We start from the raw sequence: 15,299 nt of genomic DNA, 5'->3' as shown, positions 1-15,299 counted from the left end.
CGAAATCAATAAATCTCTGTGAGACATAAGAACTGTAGCTATTTGTATTGAATGGATGTGACTGAAATGAGTGTCTTTTAAAATAAGAAAAAAAATCCCCACTTTTAATGACAAAATCATGACCTTGGGAGGTGAATTAAACTCTCTAACTTAAAAAAACATTTTTAACAAAGCAAGTTTAAGACAAAGTTTCCTTCCAATTAACAGTTCTTCAAACATTTCCAGTTTTGTATTTGCAAAGACTTAAAAAGCCAATATGGCTGATGCTGTAAATTAAGTATTCCTACATTATATGTGAACATCCTGGCTATTAATCTATGGACAAGACAATGCACATACACATAGAACAATAGACATCCAACTACCTCTTCTTTCAGTGCTTTATAAATCTGAATAATAAACTAAGTTGTTCATCCAGCCCTGAAACTATGTGCCAAGCAGCCAGGTAAAACCACTGCTGGTCACTTGGTGGCAGCCATCATAGAATACCCTTGAGGACTTGGCAGCCAGTCAGAGCATGGCAGTGCTTTCTGCATGGGCCTGGCTCCCACTCACAAGGAGATGGATAAAAATAAAACAGTGCGTGTCATGCCTTGACTTTGCACGACACCAGGATGAGAGCTCAGCATGCTGGAAAGAGGCAGATATCTAATATTTATCAATGAATGGAGGAAGAGAGAGAAATAAGTGGTTATTTATGATTGTCCTTGCTGAGAAAGGAGAGCACAGAGAAGATACAGACCAGTGGGAGACATATTGACTCTTGAATCTATGTACTTGCTTATTCATAGTCACAGCGGCTGGTATACAGAACACAACAGGAGAATGCCAAACAGCAGATGGCTTTCAATCAATTTCCTTCAGTCTAAGTTAATGAATTACACATTCAGTAACAAGTCAAAAAGAAAATGTCACCTTTAGAGCGCTGAAAGATCTTTCTGAAAATGTAGATCTTACTATTTTACATTATTTATAATCATAATTGTACATTAACATTGCAGAAATAGTGACTAGCTGCATCTGGTTTTAATCAACTGACCAAATACTGTGTTAGAAAAACAAATTCTAGAAATTACTTATACTGCTATTAGTTGTATTGCTATGTTAGCAGTTAATACTTTAATTATCACTACTATCATTACTACTGCTGTATTACTGGCATCACCTTACATTTTATTGGAACCCATGTTATGCTATGTTCTTCTCTCGCTATCGTCCCCCACCCCTCCTTCTTAACCCAACCGGTCAAGGCAGATGGCCGCCCACCCTGAGTCCGGTTCTGCTCGAGGTTTCTGCCTCTTAAAAGGAAGTTTTTCCTTGCCACTGTCGCCTAGTGCTTGCTCATGGTGGGATTTGTTGGGTCTCTCTCTGTAAATACCTATCTTAAAGAGTATGGTCTAGACCTGCTCTATATGAAAAGTGCCTTGAGATGACTTTTGTTGTGATATGGCGCTATATAAATAAAATTGAATTGAACTGAATTGAATTGACACATATCACACATGAACGCAGTCAGAAATACAGCCAGTCCTGATACTGGCCATTGGCCACTAAACAACTTCATTGGCGAATCTGATCGGATGCCTTGTCAAACCCCACATTCGATAGAAAAAAGTCTTAACGATTGTTGTGTCCCACGATGTACTGTACCTTCCACAAGAGTAAAACAAGACTGTGCATTTTACATATTCCAGATTCCAAAACTGATACACAGTGAGCTCTCTGGATTCAAGCCATTAGACATGTAGACACCATCACATACCTAAAATTACATGTGCAGAAAGTGGTCAGAATGAGCTGCAGCTATGTGTTTAACTGGTAAGCATTTTTTGAATAACAAGAAGAACTAACCACTTTTGCCAGCATGTTGTCTATGTCGGACATCCTGCCTCTTTGTTTGTAACCTGCCCATTTGTTTTTGTGAGCTGTCAGCATGATGGAAGTACCTGTTTAAGATATACATTTTATCATGCTACCATGTTAATTATACTTTAAAAAGTCAGTGTTGTATGATAAAAGAATGCTTAATTTTTTAGTGCGTTGTATCATTATTATGTTACAGCACATTCAGTGTAAGCATTGTTTCAACAGCCTTTCAGCACATTTTCATGTGTGTCAAGTTCAATAAAGGTGGTTATAGCTCATGTAGATGATAAATCACCAGTCCACCCACACAGACATTTTCACTTAATATACCTGATTAGACCTCTCCTCAGGACTGTGTGGGTATGTAGAGATTCTGCTTGATTGACATGTACCTGCCCCTGTTAGAACACAACAATTTACACCTCTATTATTCTTGTTAGTGCAGAGGCTTTTGTGATTTGAGATTACTTCCAGCAGAGCGCTGCCTACCTTCAACTACAGCCAGAGGTCTAAACTGAAAACACCTGTGTGAGTGTGACAGACAAGTAATACCTGTATGTCATTTCAAAATTTAACTTTCAGCAGGACAAACAGACCCTGACACCAAAACAGTATTTTCTATGACCAGGCCAAGTCTGATATCAGTGACTGATCATATGAAACTGACAAGACTGACCTCAGTCACGTCAGGCTCAGGGATCTGAGACATTGACTGTCCAAGGTGGTAACCAACAATTGGTTGGCTTGCCATGCAATTTGGCAATGACATTCATGTTCCCCAGAGGATGAATCCTAATTACTTTGGTGATTCCCTTAACTTTTCGTACATTGGTCATTGCCATCAGTAGGTTAAGGTTTTCACTAATCCTGAGAAATATCTCAAAAGCTACACAATAATTTGGTAGCCTTCGTAAAGACAAAACCATTATGCCTGTTTAACATTAGTATCTTTGCCCTGTGAGCCTGTTAACATGCTGACAGCTTCACAGAGCTGCTAGCATAGCTGCAGACTCTTAGTTTTAAACTGCTGACAACCAATAAATGGGCCAAGGAAGTTATGGATTTTTTCAGATCTATGTACTTATTTATTCAGTCATTTTAGAGTCTTTCTCTCCTGACTGGAAACATGACATTAAACTCGGCCATATAGACAATCAGTATCAGGTAGTAACAGAAATAGACTTTAATTTAGAGTTACTGTGATGTTACTAAGAATTCTTAAATATCAAGATTGATTATTTTTACAAATGTTTCCTATGGACTGCACCTGTAGAGAAATTGCAAAAATGAACTCTTACCGGGACATGTCCATTTACCAATACCTCTGAATAATGGATGAACATGCTTTCAAACTCAACAAAGGCTGGGTTTCCTGTGCACACATAAAGCACTCAGAAAGCCATTTCAACCCTTATGGAGTCTAATGAGGCATTTGATGTTACTAAAAGCAATAGCAATACACACACAAATATGCAGTAAGAGCACAGTGACATCCACCAAAGTGAGACACCAGTTTTGAAATATATGACTTTTGTGTTTGTGATTGCCTTGGGAAAAAAGATAGAAAACGCATGTCTGGTGTCTGAAGCCAAAGGGTTTGAGAAAGACCAACTTCATGTTTTAATGTTTAAATTAAATTCCATTCTCACAAGGCAAAGGGCAGCTGGAGGCTGGACAAAGCAGCATCCTCTCACAAAAATAGGATACTGCTTTCATTTCCAGTCTTCCAGACATACAGCACGTTGTACTACTTTTAATATCATCATATTAACACATGTTCTTAGTGTTGAATACAGCAGATAAGAATCATAATTGCATTATATACTCAGCTCGAATTAGCAGTTGTGGGGTTAACAAAGCAAATTTATGAAGCTGACTGCAAATACACAGGGCATATGAGTAAATCTCATTAAGGAAATTACAAACAGGTGTTCAAAGTGTCCAGAACACGCTGCTGACTGTGTTGCACCAATCTCTCATCATCCCTGGCCTCAGGGAAAAAGAACAGAGGCACTTTTTAACACAGCAAACATCAAATATGTGTGTGATTATTGGTCAGGCTACCAGGTATTAATTAAATTGATCATGAGACAGGATAGGTCAACATCTGGGTGGCTTACCACCTTGACTAATTTCCTAGGGGAAACAGGATCACATTATTTCCAACCTTATTTTTCCATCCCCCAAACAAACTGTTTGCATCATTCATCTGAAATGATAACAAAGCTTCCACCTCACATCCTGACATCCTGAGGCTGTCCCATTGTACTTTCCACACACAAGGCAGACACATTTAACACTGTGTCTGGACTATTGGCCAGCACAATACTACTAATTCAGTAGTGTTCAGAATCTTAATTTTGAAAATAATATTAACATGTATCTTATTTCATCTTACAACAACAAGGTAGTTAATATGCCATCTAAAAACATCATTAATTTGTTCATCCTCTGTTCCCATTCATTTTCCTTGGTTTTTAGTCTGTTTGGATTATCTATTGTCAAGTTGCCCTTCTACATCTCCAGAGATCAACACCTTTTAATAAAACATTGATACAATAATACAGCTAATTACCTTCACTTATTCTTATGGAAACTTGTAGAATTCTTCAATATGGACCATTATCATACTTCCAGCCCAAACTCTTTCCAGCTTCCCCTAATGAGTGATACTGGGTACCCAAGAAACTAAATAATAGATAAATCTACTTGGTACACCAAATCATTAAGTCCATTCTACTAATTAAACACTGATAAATGAAGTTTATGTAATGACTTGGGCTGCAACATGATCAACAAGAGAATGTTCTAAATGATTCATGGAAAAACATGGATTTAAAACAAAAGTACCCTGTAGCCACTGTTTGTCTGGGAGTGGGAGTAAATTGTCTGCAGACTGAAAACTGAACAAATCAGTTAATTTTCAAAGAACACAGGAGGAAAATGACTGACAACTCTCATCTGACTGCAAATGTTTCAGGACAAACACCATGTGGACTGGACTGTAATGAATATAACCGACTCTTATGATTTATGCCCTCTACTGTTAATTCAATGAAATTTCATTATCAAGGTGTCCATGAGGTGCAATTTCCTTTGCTGTTAAAGGAACAACAAGGGACAGTACAGGCCTAATATGTTGGCCTAATATTGACCAAAGTGTAGTAGTGGAGAATGAGATTAGATGCAGTTTTTTCATTTGGTTTCATCATGATGACACAATGGCACCCTTTACCTTCTTGTGGGAAATGTTGATGATGAATCAGGTATTGATTTGTATGTTATACGGTGGGATGCTGGTACTGCTTTGTCAGGAAAATAGGAGGAGGTCACACAGAGAACAAGGGGAAAATTGTTATATTTTAGGTCACAGGCAACAGATGAGTGAACATTTTTAGCTAAATCTAAACTTAGTCAGCATGTTTTTCATCAATCCTGAGAGTATAAAAACAGACATTCTGGAGATTTTTCAAACAACAACCACTGAGTCCTTCTCTCCATGCTGCATTAATTAAAATAGACATGATTCATCATTTTGTTTTTCCTTTAGAGAACTTGCGTTTCTAAAACATACAAGAAGAATTTCCACAATACTCTGTACCACCTAATCAATTTATTGCTAGAATAATTTCTGCTAAATAGATTTATAAATCAAGCTTATTTAAACCAGTACTGACAATGTCAGTTAATGGTTATAATGAGTCCATGTGAAGCACAGTAAGCCATTTAATCTTCTTGTAGGAGTACTAAGCACTTTTGCTTTTAGTGATGTTTGTACACCCCACTTTCCATCCTGATGCATCTTAAGTTGCCATGTGAAATACACTGTGCATCATTGGACCAAATGTATTTGATCACTGACTTACATAAAGTGCATTAAGCTATTTTTTTACACCAGGAGCAGAAAGATTCTAAAACAAACCCAGCACCTTGAGGCCTTCAAGATCCCATGGTTAATAGAAACAGAGCAATGTGGGCAACCTACCAGAGTCTTCAAGCCCCTTTTCCTGACTCTGACAAACAGCCAGACCCAATAAATATGCTGTTTTCAAGTGGGAAACCAGTGGGTTAGACTAACTTAGCATCATCTTTTCTTCACACACACCACATAGGTATAAAGAATGATTTTCAGACAGCCATTTGGAAAACATCATCAGTTTGATGGGGGCCTTGTTTAAAGAGGATCTGATCTTTCAATAGGCCAAGACCTTGAGTTCTGTGCTACATTGAAAGCACATGCTACAGAGCATCACCTGATGACATCACTCTCAAACTGACACTCAAAAAACTCTGTAACTGATCTTATTAAATAAAACAGGTTTGTTTACATATGGGTACAGCAGGCCGATGTTTTTAATTATGACTAGTTGAGAAAATACACAATGCACAGAGACAGGGATTTGAACAATGTAATGCCACATATTTGTGTGCTGGCATGGAACCAGTGGATTAGACAAACTATAGTTCTGAGCATTCAGATTGAATAGTCATGATTGGCCCGGCAAAGAAATGCTGATTCAGGGTAGATCTCACATTGTGAAACTCTAGCTTGTTTACCTTTAGATCTTTGTTCCACAGCAGAAACAAAACAAGCATTGTAACCATTGTTTTTTGGATCAAGGCTTGCTTTTGCTTCAAGGCTAAACTCTCCCATAGCTACAGCAATGTGTGGGACAAAGTACACTCCAGCTTCAAAAGAGTCATTCAGGTTCCAGGAAGAAAATAGACAAAAAGACAAACAGGGCTTGGAGATGCCTTCCTGTCCATCAAAGGATGCTGACAGGATGAGCGCTATAAAAGGGCTGAAGAGAGACAGGAATATTTAGCATCTGATTAAAAAGTACAAAAACTAAGAATAGCCATCCCTGAATATACTGACATCATGAGTAAGCATTAGAACCATTGAGTGGTCCTTTCTTTGCTGTGGCCCCACAGCATCTCTGCCACCTGTTTCTCTGCAAGTTGTCTGGTAGTGATTCATTCCTTTGCCAACCGAGCTAGATAAAACACTCCCTACTATGTTAAACTGGAGTGATGAATGTTCAGCTTGCCTCCGCACCATAAGGCCCTGCAAAGCTTCCTGCATGGTGCTTAGACTGGCATCTCAATAAGACAATATATTCTCCCAGTCACATCTACTTTATAGAACAGGGCTGATTAAAAACGCTTACTACTATTATTTTAAAGAATGATAGACCTACACGATAAATAAAAACCTGGTGAATAGTTTTAAGGCAGGTGAAGTGAAGGCTATAATAGGCTGCATTCAGGCTGAAGCAGCCCCCATGATGAGGGCTCATCTGGGGAGCTGGAGAAAGAGTAAACACTGATGGAGACCTGCTGAACTCAGTGAAGTGTCACATCCCATGCTGGGTAAATGACAGCCTTCCTCCACAGCAGGGATTTTATTCACAGAGCTGTTCTGTTTGAGCAACTGGGATTATATTTAAATGGGATTCTCGGTCTCTCGCCTTCGAGAGATCTCACATTAAGCAAGAGCCCAATCTATTTCTAGGACACACAATTTGGAGAGAATGGTCTGCAAATGCTCTCTCCAGCTGAATGATGTGAGGTTCTTTAAAAGTTCCTGAATCCTTGTTAAAGTTGTTTTTTTTTTTTTTAAATAACAGGGTAAGAAGTTACATTTGTAATAAGAGCAGCACCCACCCGTGCTATTTTATTCCTGCTCTTTGTGAAACTGTGTTGTCAGATATTGCTTCCAAAATCTTTTCATTGGCACACAGGTGGGCGCGTCTGAATCAGACAGTTTCTCTACATCACTGCATGGGCAGCAGACAGATTTGCAATCCTGTTTTATTCTAGGCAGAGTGTATAAGTGAGGCTGTGCTTTCCCATGGGCCTTTGGGAACACGCCCACTCAGCTGTGCAGCATATGTATAGAGCTACTGTCGCTCCATTTGGTATTCCTTTGCTGCAGACCAGCTCCTGCAGTACTGCAAGCACCTCTTAATAAGTCAGAAAATGTGACAGTTTATTTAAAAACATAAACCTGCAGTGATCATCATTTCTAGGCCATTCAATTTCATGCACCTTGGTGGAGGCAGATGATGGTTTTAGTCTCATCCCAATGTAAGTGTGACAGTATATAAGTATATAATGTGTTCCATTTTTTTCAAATCTTGGGTTGGAAATAATTAAAGAGGTAAGGAGGATCTATTCTTTGGTATATAAAAAATGCCCAGTGTACCAGAGTGAAAAGGTACACACATGCTTCAGGACATGTTCATGGCCATGGACAGAGGGATTAGCCTGGCACATCACTGGGATTGGTGCCTTTTGATCAATCACCCCTGTTAATGGGCAGCTGAGCCGATCAATAGCAGATCAAAGCTGTCAAGGACTTGCTTCTTCCAATCCATCACAGAAGAACAACACTTGCCTGGAAGATGCGATGAGACGTGAAATGAAAGTGATGACCAGTTATCTTTAGATGCAGCCAGATTCTGAAATGTTACAGCATGCTGTTGGGGAATGTAGGCTGGACTCCCACAGACTTTAATCTTCCTGCTGGAACATCACACCTCTGTCAAGTCAATGCCATCAGCCTATCTTCAATCCCTCATTCAAGGTAAATCCTACAAGCTGAAGGTCCAGCTTACTCCACAGCTTGTTGGCAGTGCCACACATCAGCATCCGGTCACAGTGGAACATGAGGATGTTGAGACGTCCAGATCCCTCATGAGAGCAGATATTAAACCATATTTATTAGTAATATCTCTCATTTAATGACTCGTTTCACATTCAGAAAAAGCAGAAGAGAAATGAGCACCAGAGGACACACTAGTCCAATCCTGTGATCAGCTACTCCCTGCTCTTACCTGCAAAGTTTTGCCAAGTGAACTCAGCTGCTCCAACCATAACACACCTGAGGCTGTCTACAGAGCATTCTCTTGCACAACAAGGAAAGATTTTGTTTCGACTAATTCTGACATTGTGGTTTTGATGTTTTTGTTGAAATGTGTCTGCGTGGGTTCTCTCTGGGTACTACGGCTTCCTCCCACAGTCCAAACACATGCAGGTTAGGTTAATTGGTGACTCTTGCCCTTAGGTGTGAATGTGAGTGTTAATGGTTGTCCGTCTGTATGTGTTAGCCCTGTGATGGACTGGCAATCTGTCCAGGGTGTACCCCACCCCCAGTGTCAGCTAGGATAGACTCCAGCCCCCCCATGACCCTTACCAAATATGCTGTATAGGTAATAAATGAATTAAATTATGCTGAGATATAAACATCATTGAACTGCAACATTCCTGGCTGGGATCCAGGAGGGGGTCCTGTGTTGCTTTGTTGTCATTACTTGTCTCTCTCACTTCATTTCCTGTCATTCCTCTACTGCCATAATCCAATAAAGGAATAAAACATCCAACCCCCCCCCCAACCCCCCCCCCCAAAAAAAAAAATAAAAGCAGAAAACATTGTGTTAGCATTGCATCAAATACAGATTTTTAACATATCTATTGCCTGATACATGTTTTTCTTTGACAAATTATAGCCCCAGCCATACAGGATTGACTTACAATAGTTTACTGTCATCATGTTGGTTGTCAAACAATGGTGACCATGTGGCTGCTCTGTCCCAGTAATCAATGGTTCCTACAAGCTTTTCCTATTAAGTTTTCTTCAGTGTCTTTCTCTGCAACCTGAACCACACATAAAATTATTGGGTGACATCTAACACTATACCCCTGAACATTGATCAAGTTAATATCTTTTCACAGAGTCAGTTTGTTAGTTTTTCATCCATGATTGACCCACAAAAGAAGAGAAGAAGATTGATCTTGATCTTGAAGATATATGAAGATTTAATATCACAATGTTAAAACCTTCATATACATACAATGACACTTCTACTATCATAATATCATAATATAAAGTTTAACAGAGTTGGAACATTTGAGGCAAAACAAGAAACCAACCCACATTAAAATCTCAGCAGTGTTTTCAACACATTTCATCTCCAACCTCCTCTTAATTCACACCAGCAAGATATTCTCATCACTGAGTGTTTGTTGCAGTTTCTGTGAGGAAGTGGGTGCACATACATGCTCCACATACACTATGTACACATCATGTCCCGGAAGCATTTTTTAGAAGTCAGCATAAAATCAAACTTGACTTCTTGTCTGCATTGAGTCACAACTGTGCATACTGTCAGATGGAAATATGTGATATCCCATGTAAACGGAAAAGATCCTTTCTCTGCACTGTCTACAGTATGAAAAGAGGCTGAAAACACATTATAGCCTTCAGTGGTAGTTACCAATCCAGAGAAAATTGTGTGTGGCTTTTGACTTCATCATTCTTGCACGTCCCTCCAATTTATCATTGTAGAATTTCTACATAAAAGGCTGCATGTTACTGATGGGTGCATGTGTGTGAAAATCTGCGTCTGTGGTTTCAGGGCCTCAGTGAAGAAATGTGTCGGCTGCTCCATGCCAGGGCAAGTCAAAACCCATAGTTTCATTTACTCAGAAAGCTGTCTCCTGGAAACACAGTGATTGATGCATTAGACAACCAAGTGAACCCTACTTTGAAGCATATTGGTCCAGTGATTCAGCAGTATTTTGAAGCCAGGGCTAGTTTGCGTGATCACAATCTCTGTGCAGTCAAAGACTGAAGATGGCATTTTGATTCAGTGAGCAGAATCTCATGGCAGCCATGCGGATGCATCTACCAAATGTAGTCCCATCTGTTTGTCTGAGGTGAAATGAAGCATGCAGCAGGGGATTACCTCCAAACAATTGGCTTTTACACAGTACCATGCAGTATTGCTCCTTTGAAAACTTGTCTATGGCAAAACATCTATGACTCAATAAATGCAGACCAGTAATCTCAGGTGTTCTAACAAGGACCTGGTTCATTGCTCTGAGGCTGGAACTGGAACAAAATGCTGTTTCCACCAGGAAAGTGGGCACACAAACTTGGAAACAGCTGATTGGCCAGCTTAAAGCCCTCAGCTTTGTCGAGGAAATCTTTAGCCAGCCTCCTTTGTACAGCCAGTGTAGAAAACACCAAAAGAAGTATGCAGGAGGAGAGACTTCCTGACAGCTCATTTAACATTCTGCCTGCTTCCACCCACTTAATCTGGAACCCCCACCTCCCTGACGTTAGCTCATTCTTTTATGAAAAACAGAACATCATGCTATCTTTCCCTTTATAGACACCTTTTTTTTTCCAGACACTTCCACTCGTATGGCCTTTCACAGTACATGGGGACTATCAGCCAAGAAAGAACAAGTGGTCTTTTCACCACAGTCTCTGTACCAATGCCCCTGTTCCCTGACACACTTGAGCCCAGTCATGTACATTAATAAATGATAGTGGCAGAGCTGACGGGATTCACGCCTGCCTGGGCTCTAGCTGCAATTATAGCAGACATGTCAGAGAGACACAGCTCCACCTGAGACAGCCCAATCAAACACGAGGCTGGAGCTGCCACTGTCTGGTTGAGCAGAGGTTGACAAATAAATCCACTCACAGTGATAACAGACGCACTCCTCCAGACTGGCTGGGACCCCTCACTACAGACCTGCAGAGTCTCCAGTGGCTTTAGAGCTCAAGTACCCAGACAACTTTACCAAAGATGCTACAGAATGAGGTCAACTGCAGCATCTCACTTTTTAAAACCTTGCAAACATCAATGATTATATTAGGCCAAAGGTTTATCATTCTGAAAACTTTACAGCAGTTACCTTAATTGCCATACTCTGGTAGTGTCAGCAGTAATCACAGGAAATGCTAATTCTACCTAAAATATTTCTGAGATCTTAGCAGTTATGTATTATCCAAATAGGACAGACAGACAAAAGACACATTGATAGACACCCTCATACCTATATTTCTCTGCCAGTGAAATAACACACCCCACAGAGGAATCTTTTAAGACCCGATGTCAATAGAAAATGAGTTCAAGCTGTAATGAAGACAAAAGAAAGTTGCACTGTTTGAGAAGTGATTCATTGATGAGAGATGTTCCTCATCAATAATTCAGGCCTATACTGTCTGCTACAACCAGTTTATGTTCATGTATGACACACACTCGATACTTCAGACCACAGAGTCCCCACATTTCCTGTAGAGCTGACAAACTCTCAGTGCACAAAACCATATTACAGAGTAAACATGATGAACAGAATAAATGAAAAGACTTTCACTGAGAGGAGGAAAAGAAAGGGGCGCTGCAGAAAACCTAAACAGCACCACAGACCTTTGTCTGCTTCCAAAAGCCTGTGTATCTTTATGTACCTGTCCGTCTACATATCAGTTTCTCACTCTAAATGATAATAAAGAAAAGCAATAAATCTTGGCCATCAAAGTATGAGAGCCTGAAATAAAGCCTTATTTAGCACACACACTCGCACGCACACAAAAATAGTGTGAAAATTAAATCAATTTATTCTCCTCTGCACAGAGATTTCATTTGTGCCATATAATTCTGAAACCTATAACTTTTAATACTTTACCTTTGACTTAATAGGAAATGATGTGTCTTTATCTCCACAGTTTGACCAAACATTCAGCCAGCTTTGTGGTCTGGCAAATACAGTACACTCCATGATATTATGTTTGTGCAGCCAAATCCCCTTTGGCTTGTTGCTTGGCACTTAATATCATAAATTTGCCCAAGAGTAAAGCCAACCAACAAGGCGTATGGCCTTTCAGAGCTTTGTATATATCACTGTAGGTAAATTGCTTTCATTTAGAGATCCTCTTTTCTATTACTTGATTACTCAATGTATCCTTTCATCTAGAAAATGTTAGAAATAATGAAATATTTCCATAAGTTACCAGAGCCAAATGTTCTGTCTTCAAATGTGTTCTCTGTCAACATGTTCAATTCACAACAGAAAAAAGCAGCAAATGCTCTCATTAGGAAGCTGGAACCAGAGAGTGATTATTAATTATTGAAATAGCTGGTGACTGACTTCTTGTCAATCAACCAGTCAACTGATAGATTAATTGTTTCACCTAGTCTTAACAATGGGCACTGTAGGACATCATCAGTTGTCGGCATTGTCGGCGTTCAGATAAGGCATCTGATAAACCATTGTCAGATTTACTATAATTTAGATAATTAAGTATGCCACAGTAGATGGAACAATATACTATGTAATGCATGACCCAACTATACTGGATGATCAATAGGATCTATTGAAGGACTGAACCATGGCTAATGTGGTTCATTTGGCTGCTCAACACCTCTAAATTAGACCATAAACACACCTGCCCTGTTCAACAGACAAAGTAAACCTAAAGATTCAAATCGTGTCTCAGCCAGCTCATTGTAATCTTGTGAAAAACAATTTTGTTGCTACATTGAAGCCTCAATGGCCTCAAGGAGAAGCTTTTGACTGTCTGAGGGTGTGGGCAAGCTTGTGAGCTTGGGATGGAGATAAACGCAGATAAATCAGGTATGAATTCCAACAACATGATATATTAATCAGGCTTTTTTCATGTCATGCTGAGATTTCCTATCCAAACAGCATTTCATAGAGCAAGTCAGTATGCAAAAACACAAACTTGATCAGCCCTGAGCAGGCAGGCTGGAACAATACCAGGGCAGAGACTGCAGCCACACAAGTTATCTCATCGCCACTGACAACCTGGGTGTGTCTCAACACACAGGAATATTTACCAACTTGTATCATCCCCAGCATCAGACCTGAGGCTGAACAGTACATGCAAATACTCAGACGCTTTTTCCGACCATTATTCATTTGCAACTGGTGCTGTATAAATCCCAATAGCTAGTCCAGGATGTTTCAGAACTAATAGCCCACTTAAACGCTTTATACCCAGCATTAGCATCATTAGTGCCTCAGTAATGTTACTGTTAAACTTAGAGACTGCAGGCTACAATTCACACACTCCGGTCCATTGTGTGGAGCCTGACAAGCTGGTAATTTGATTAAAAGAATGCCCTCCCCTACCCTTCCCACCCTCACTCTCACGAACTCAAATGTCACCAATAAAGACATTTTTTTCTTCCTCACTTTTACCTATTTAACTCAGAGGAGAAGCATAACCCCGAGACTAGCTAGCTAAATGTCTGTTTCTTCACTAAGATGAACTTGCTGACTGGCGAGCAGGTGCAACGGGTTCACTTGACTCGTGACCGAAAAAATGAACTTCTCAGGAGAATTAAACATGTCTTACCACTTTGCTCCCCCAGAAAGACGAGTTTAAATTTTCTTAAAGGGTTCCCAAAGTCACTGCCCACGGACATTTTGAGCTCGAGGAGGGGGAACTCTTAGACACCGGAGAACCGTCTGAGTGTACTTGTGCGTTCCCACTCGAGTTCGGTGTTGGTCGGTGAAGATGCTGGATGGAAAATGCGGTGATGTTGCTTCCCGTTCAGCCCCTCTCTCTCTCTCTCTCTCTCTCTCTCTCTGTGATGGGAACACACTGCTGCTGCACCGGTCCGTGACGCTTGGGGTGTCTTTTTTCCTCCTAACCCGAGGGCTTACGCGCATGCGCGGCCTCTCCTCGTTCTCCGCTAAACTGACAGCCGTGATATAAAATGACGTCATATGTGTCGGAAGAGACAGGGAGGGGGCGGCAGACATGAAAGAGGTGCTGCTGTGTTCTAGGTTCATCTGTCTGAATGAACTTCTCTTTGTTCAGTACAAATTATGAAGAAAATGGCACAATGTTTTTGTAGCTACAAAACATACAAAAAAAAAACACAAAAAAACAACAAAAACAATATAGGACACATTTTACATTATATTTAAAAGGGTACTGCAGAAGAGAAGATGCAGAGGAGGATGAAATATCCCTACTTTTAGTCTGGGTTAAGCTTCAAAATCACTGGATCCCACATTTGTCAAAATGCACTTGGGCAGAGTTGGTAAAATGCCCATAATGGAAATTTTACAAATTCCACACACAATGCAAGCTGAGATAACCCTGATGGCAGGTTTATAGAAAACAGTTGTTTCCACAGGCTGAGTTGTACTTTCCATAATGATTTGAAAGAAATTTGGTGGTGGTGGTTTATATGAATTCTACGTACAGGTGTGTAACATACAGGGATTTATGCACCTGTATATCATATACCTGTGTGTAGCCTATATACAGTTTCACTTTGCAGTTACTCTCAATCTATACAATTCCAACAAAGCACTTTGCCATACCATCATAACAGTACCAACCTTGCACAAGCCATACAAGATCTATCTATCTATCTATCTATCTATCTATCTATCTATCTATCTATCTATCTATCTTGCTGACTGTTATGTGTGTTGTGAAACACATTCCATGCCTGTAGAAAAGATACTTTATTTTGTTTGCAGCAAGATTAACCTCTAGATACTCAAGATGGCCACTAAAAGAGCAGCAAGTAATGGTTATTTTCACCATCAATAAAAGGTTAGATAATGGAAAATGATGTTGTTGTGATGGTGCTGTC

General features: G+C 39.9%; 1 protein-coding gene across 2 annotated transcripts in view; it reads right to left on the bottom strand.

The window, feature by feature from the left end:
• rab6ba (RAB6B, member RAS oncogene family a) overlaps positions 1 to 14,356 on the bottom strand; it is a 46,501-nt gene extending 32,145 nt beyond the window's left edge. Inside the window, exon 1 of one of the 2 annotated variants that reach the window (XM_018669984.2) lies at positions 14,042 to 14,356. In XM_018669984.2, coding sequence (XP_018525500.1) covers positions 14,042 to 14,111 — 70 coding nt within the window. In that variant the 5' untranslated portion in view covers positions 14,112 to 14,356. The remainder of the gene's footprint in view (positions 1 to 14,041) is intronic. The other variant, XM_018669985.2, reaches the window with a different exon arrangement.
• Between the last annotated feature and the right edge of the window lie 943 nt (positions 14,357 to 15,299).

This window comes from Lates calcarifer, linkage group LG17, assembly GCF_001640805.2.
Source record: "Lates calcarifer isolate ASB-BC8 linkage group LG17, TLL_Latcal_v3, whole genome shotgun sequence".
NCBI lineage: Eukaryota > Metazoa > Chordata > Actinopteri > Centropomidae > Lates > Lates calcarifer.
This window is presented reverse-complemented; position numbering and strand designations above follow the sequence as displayed.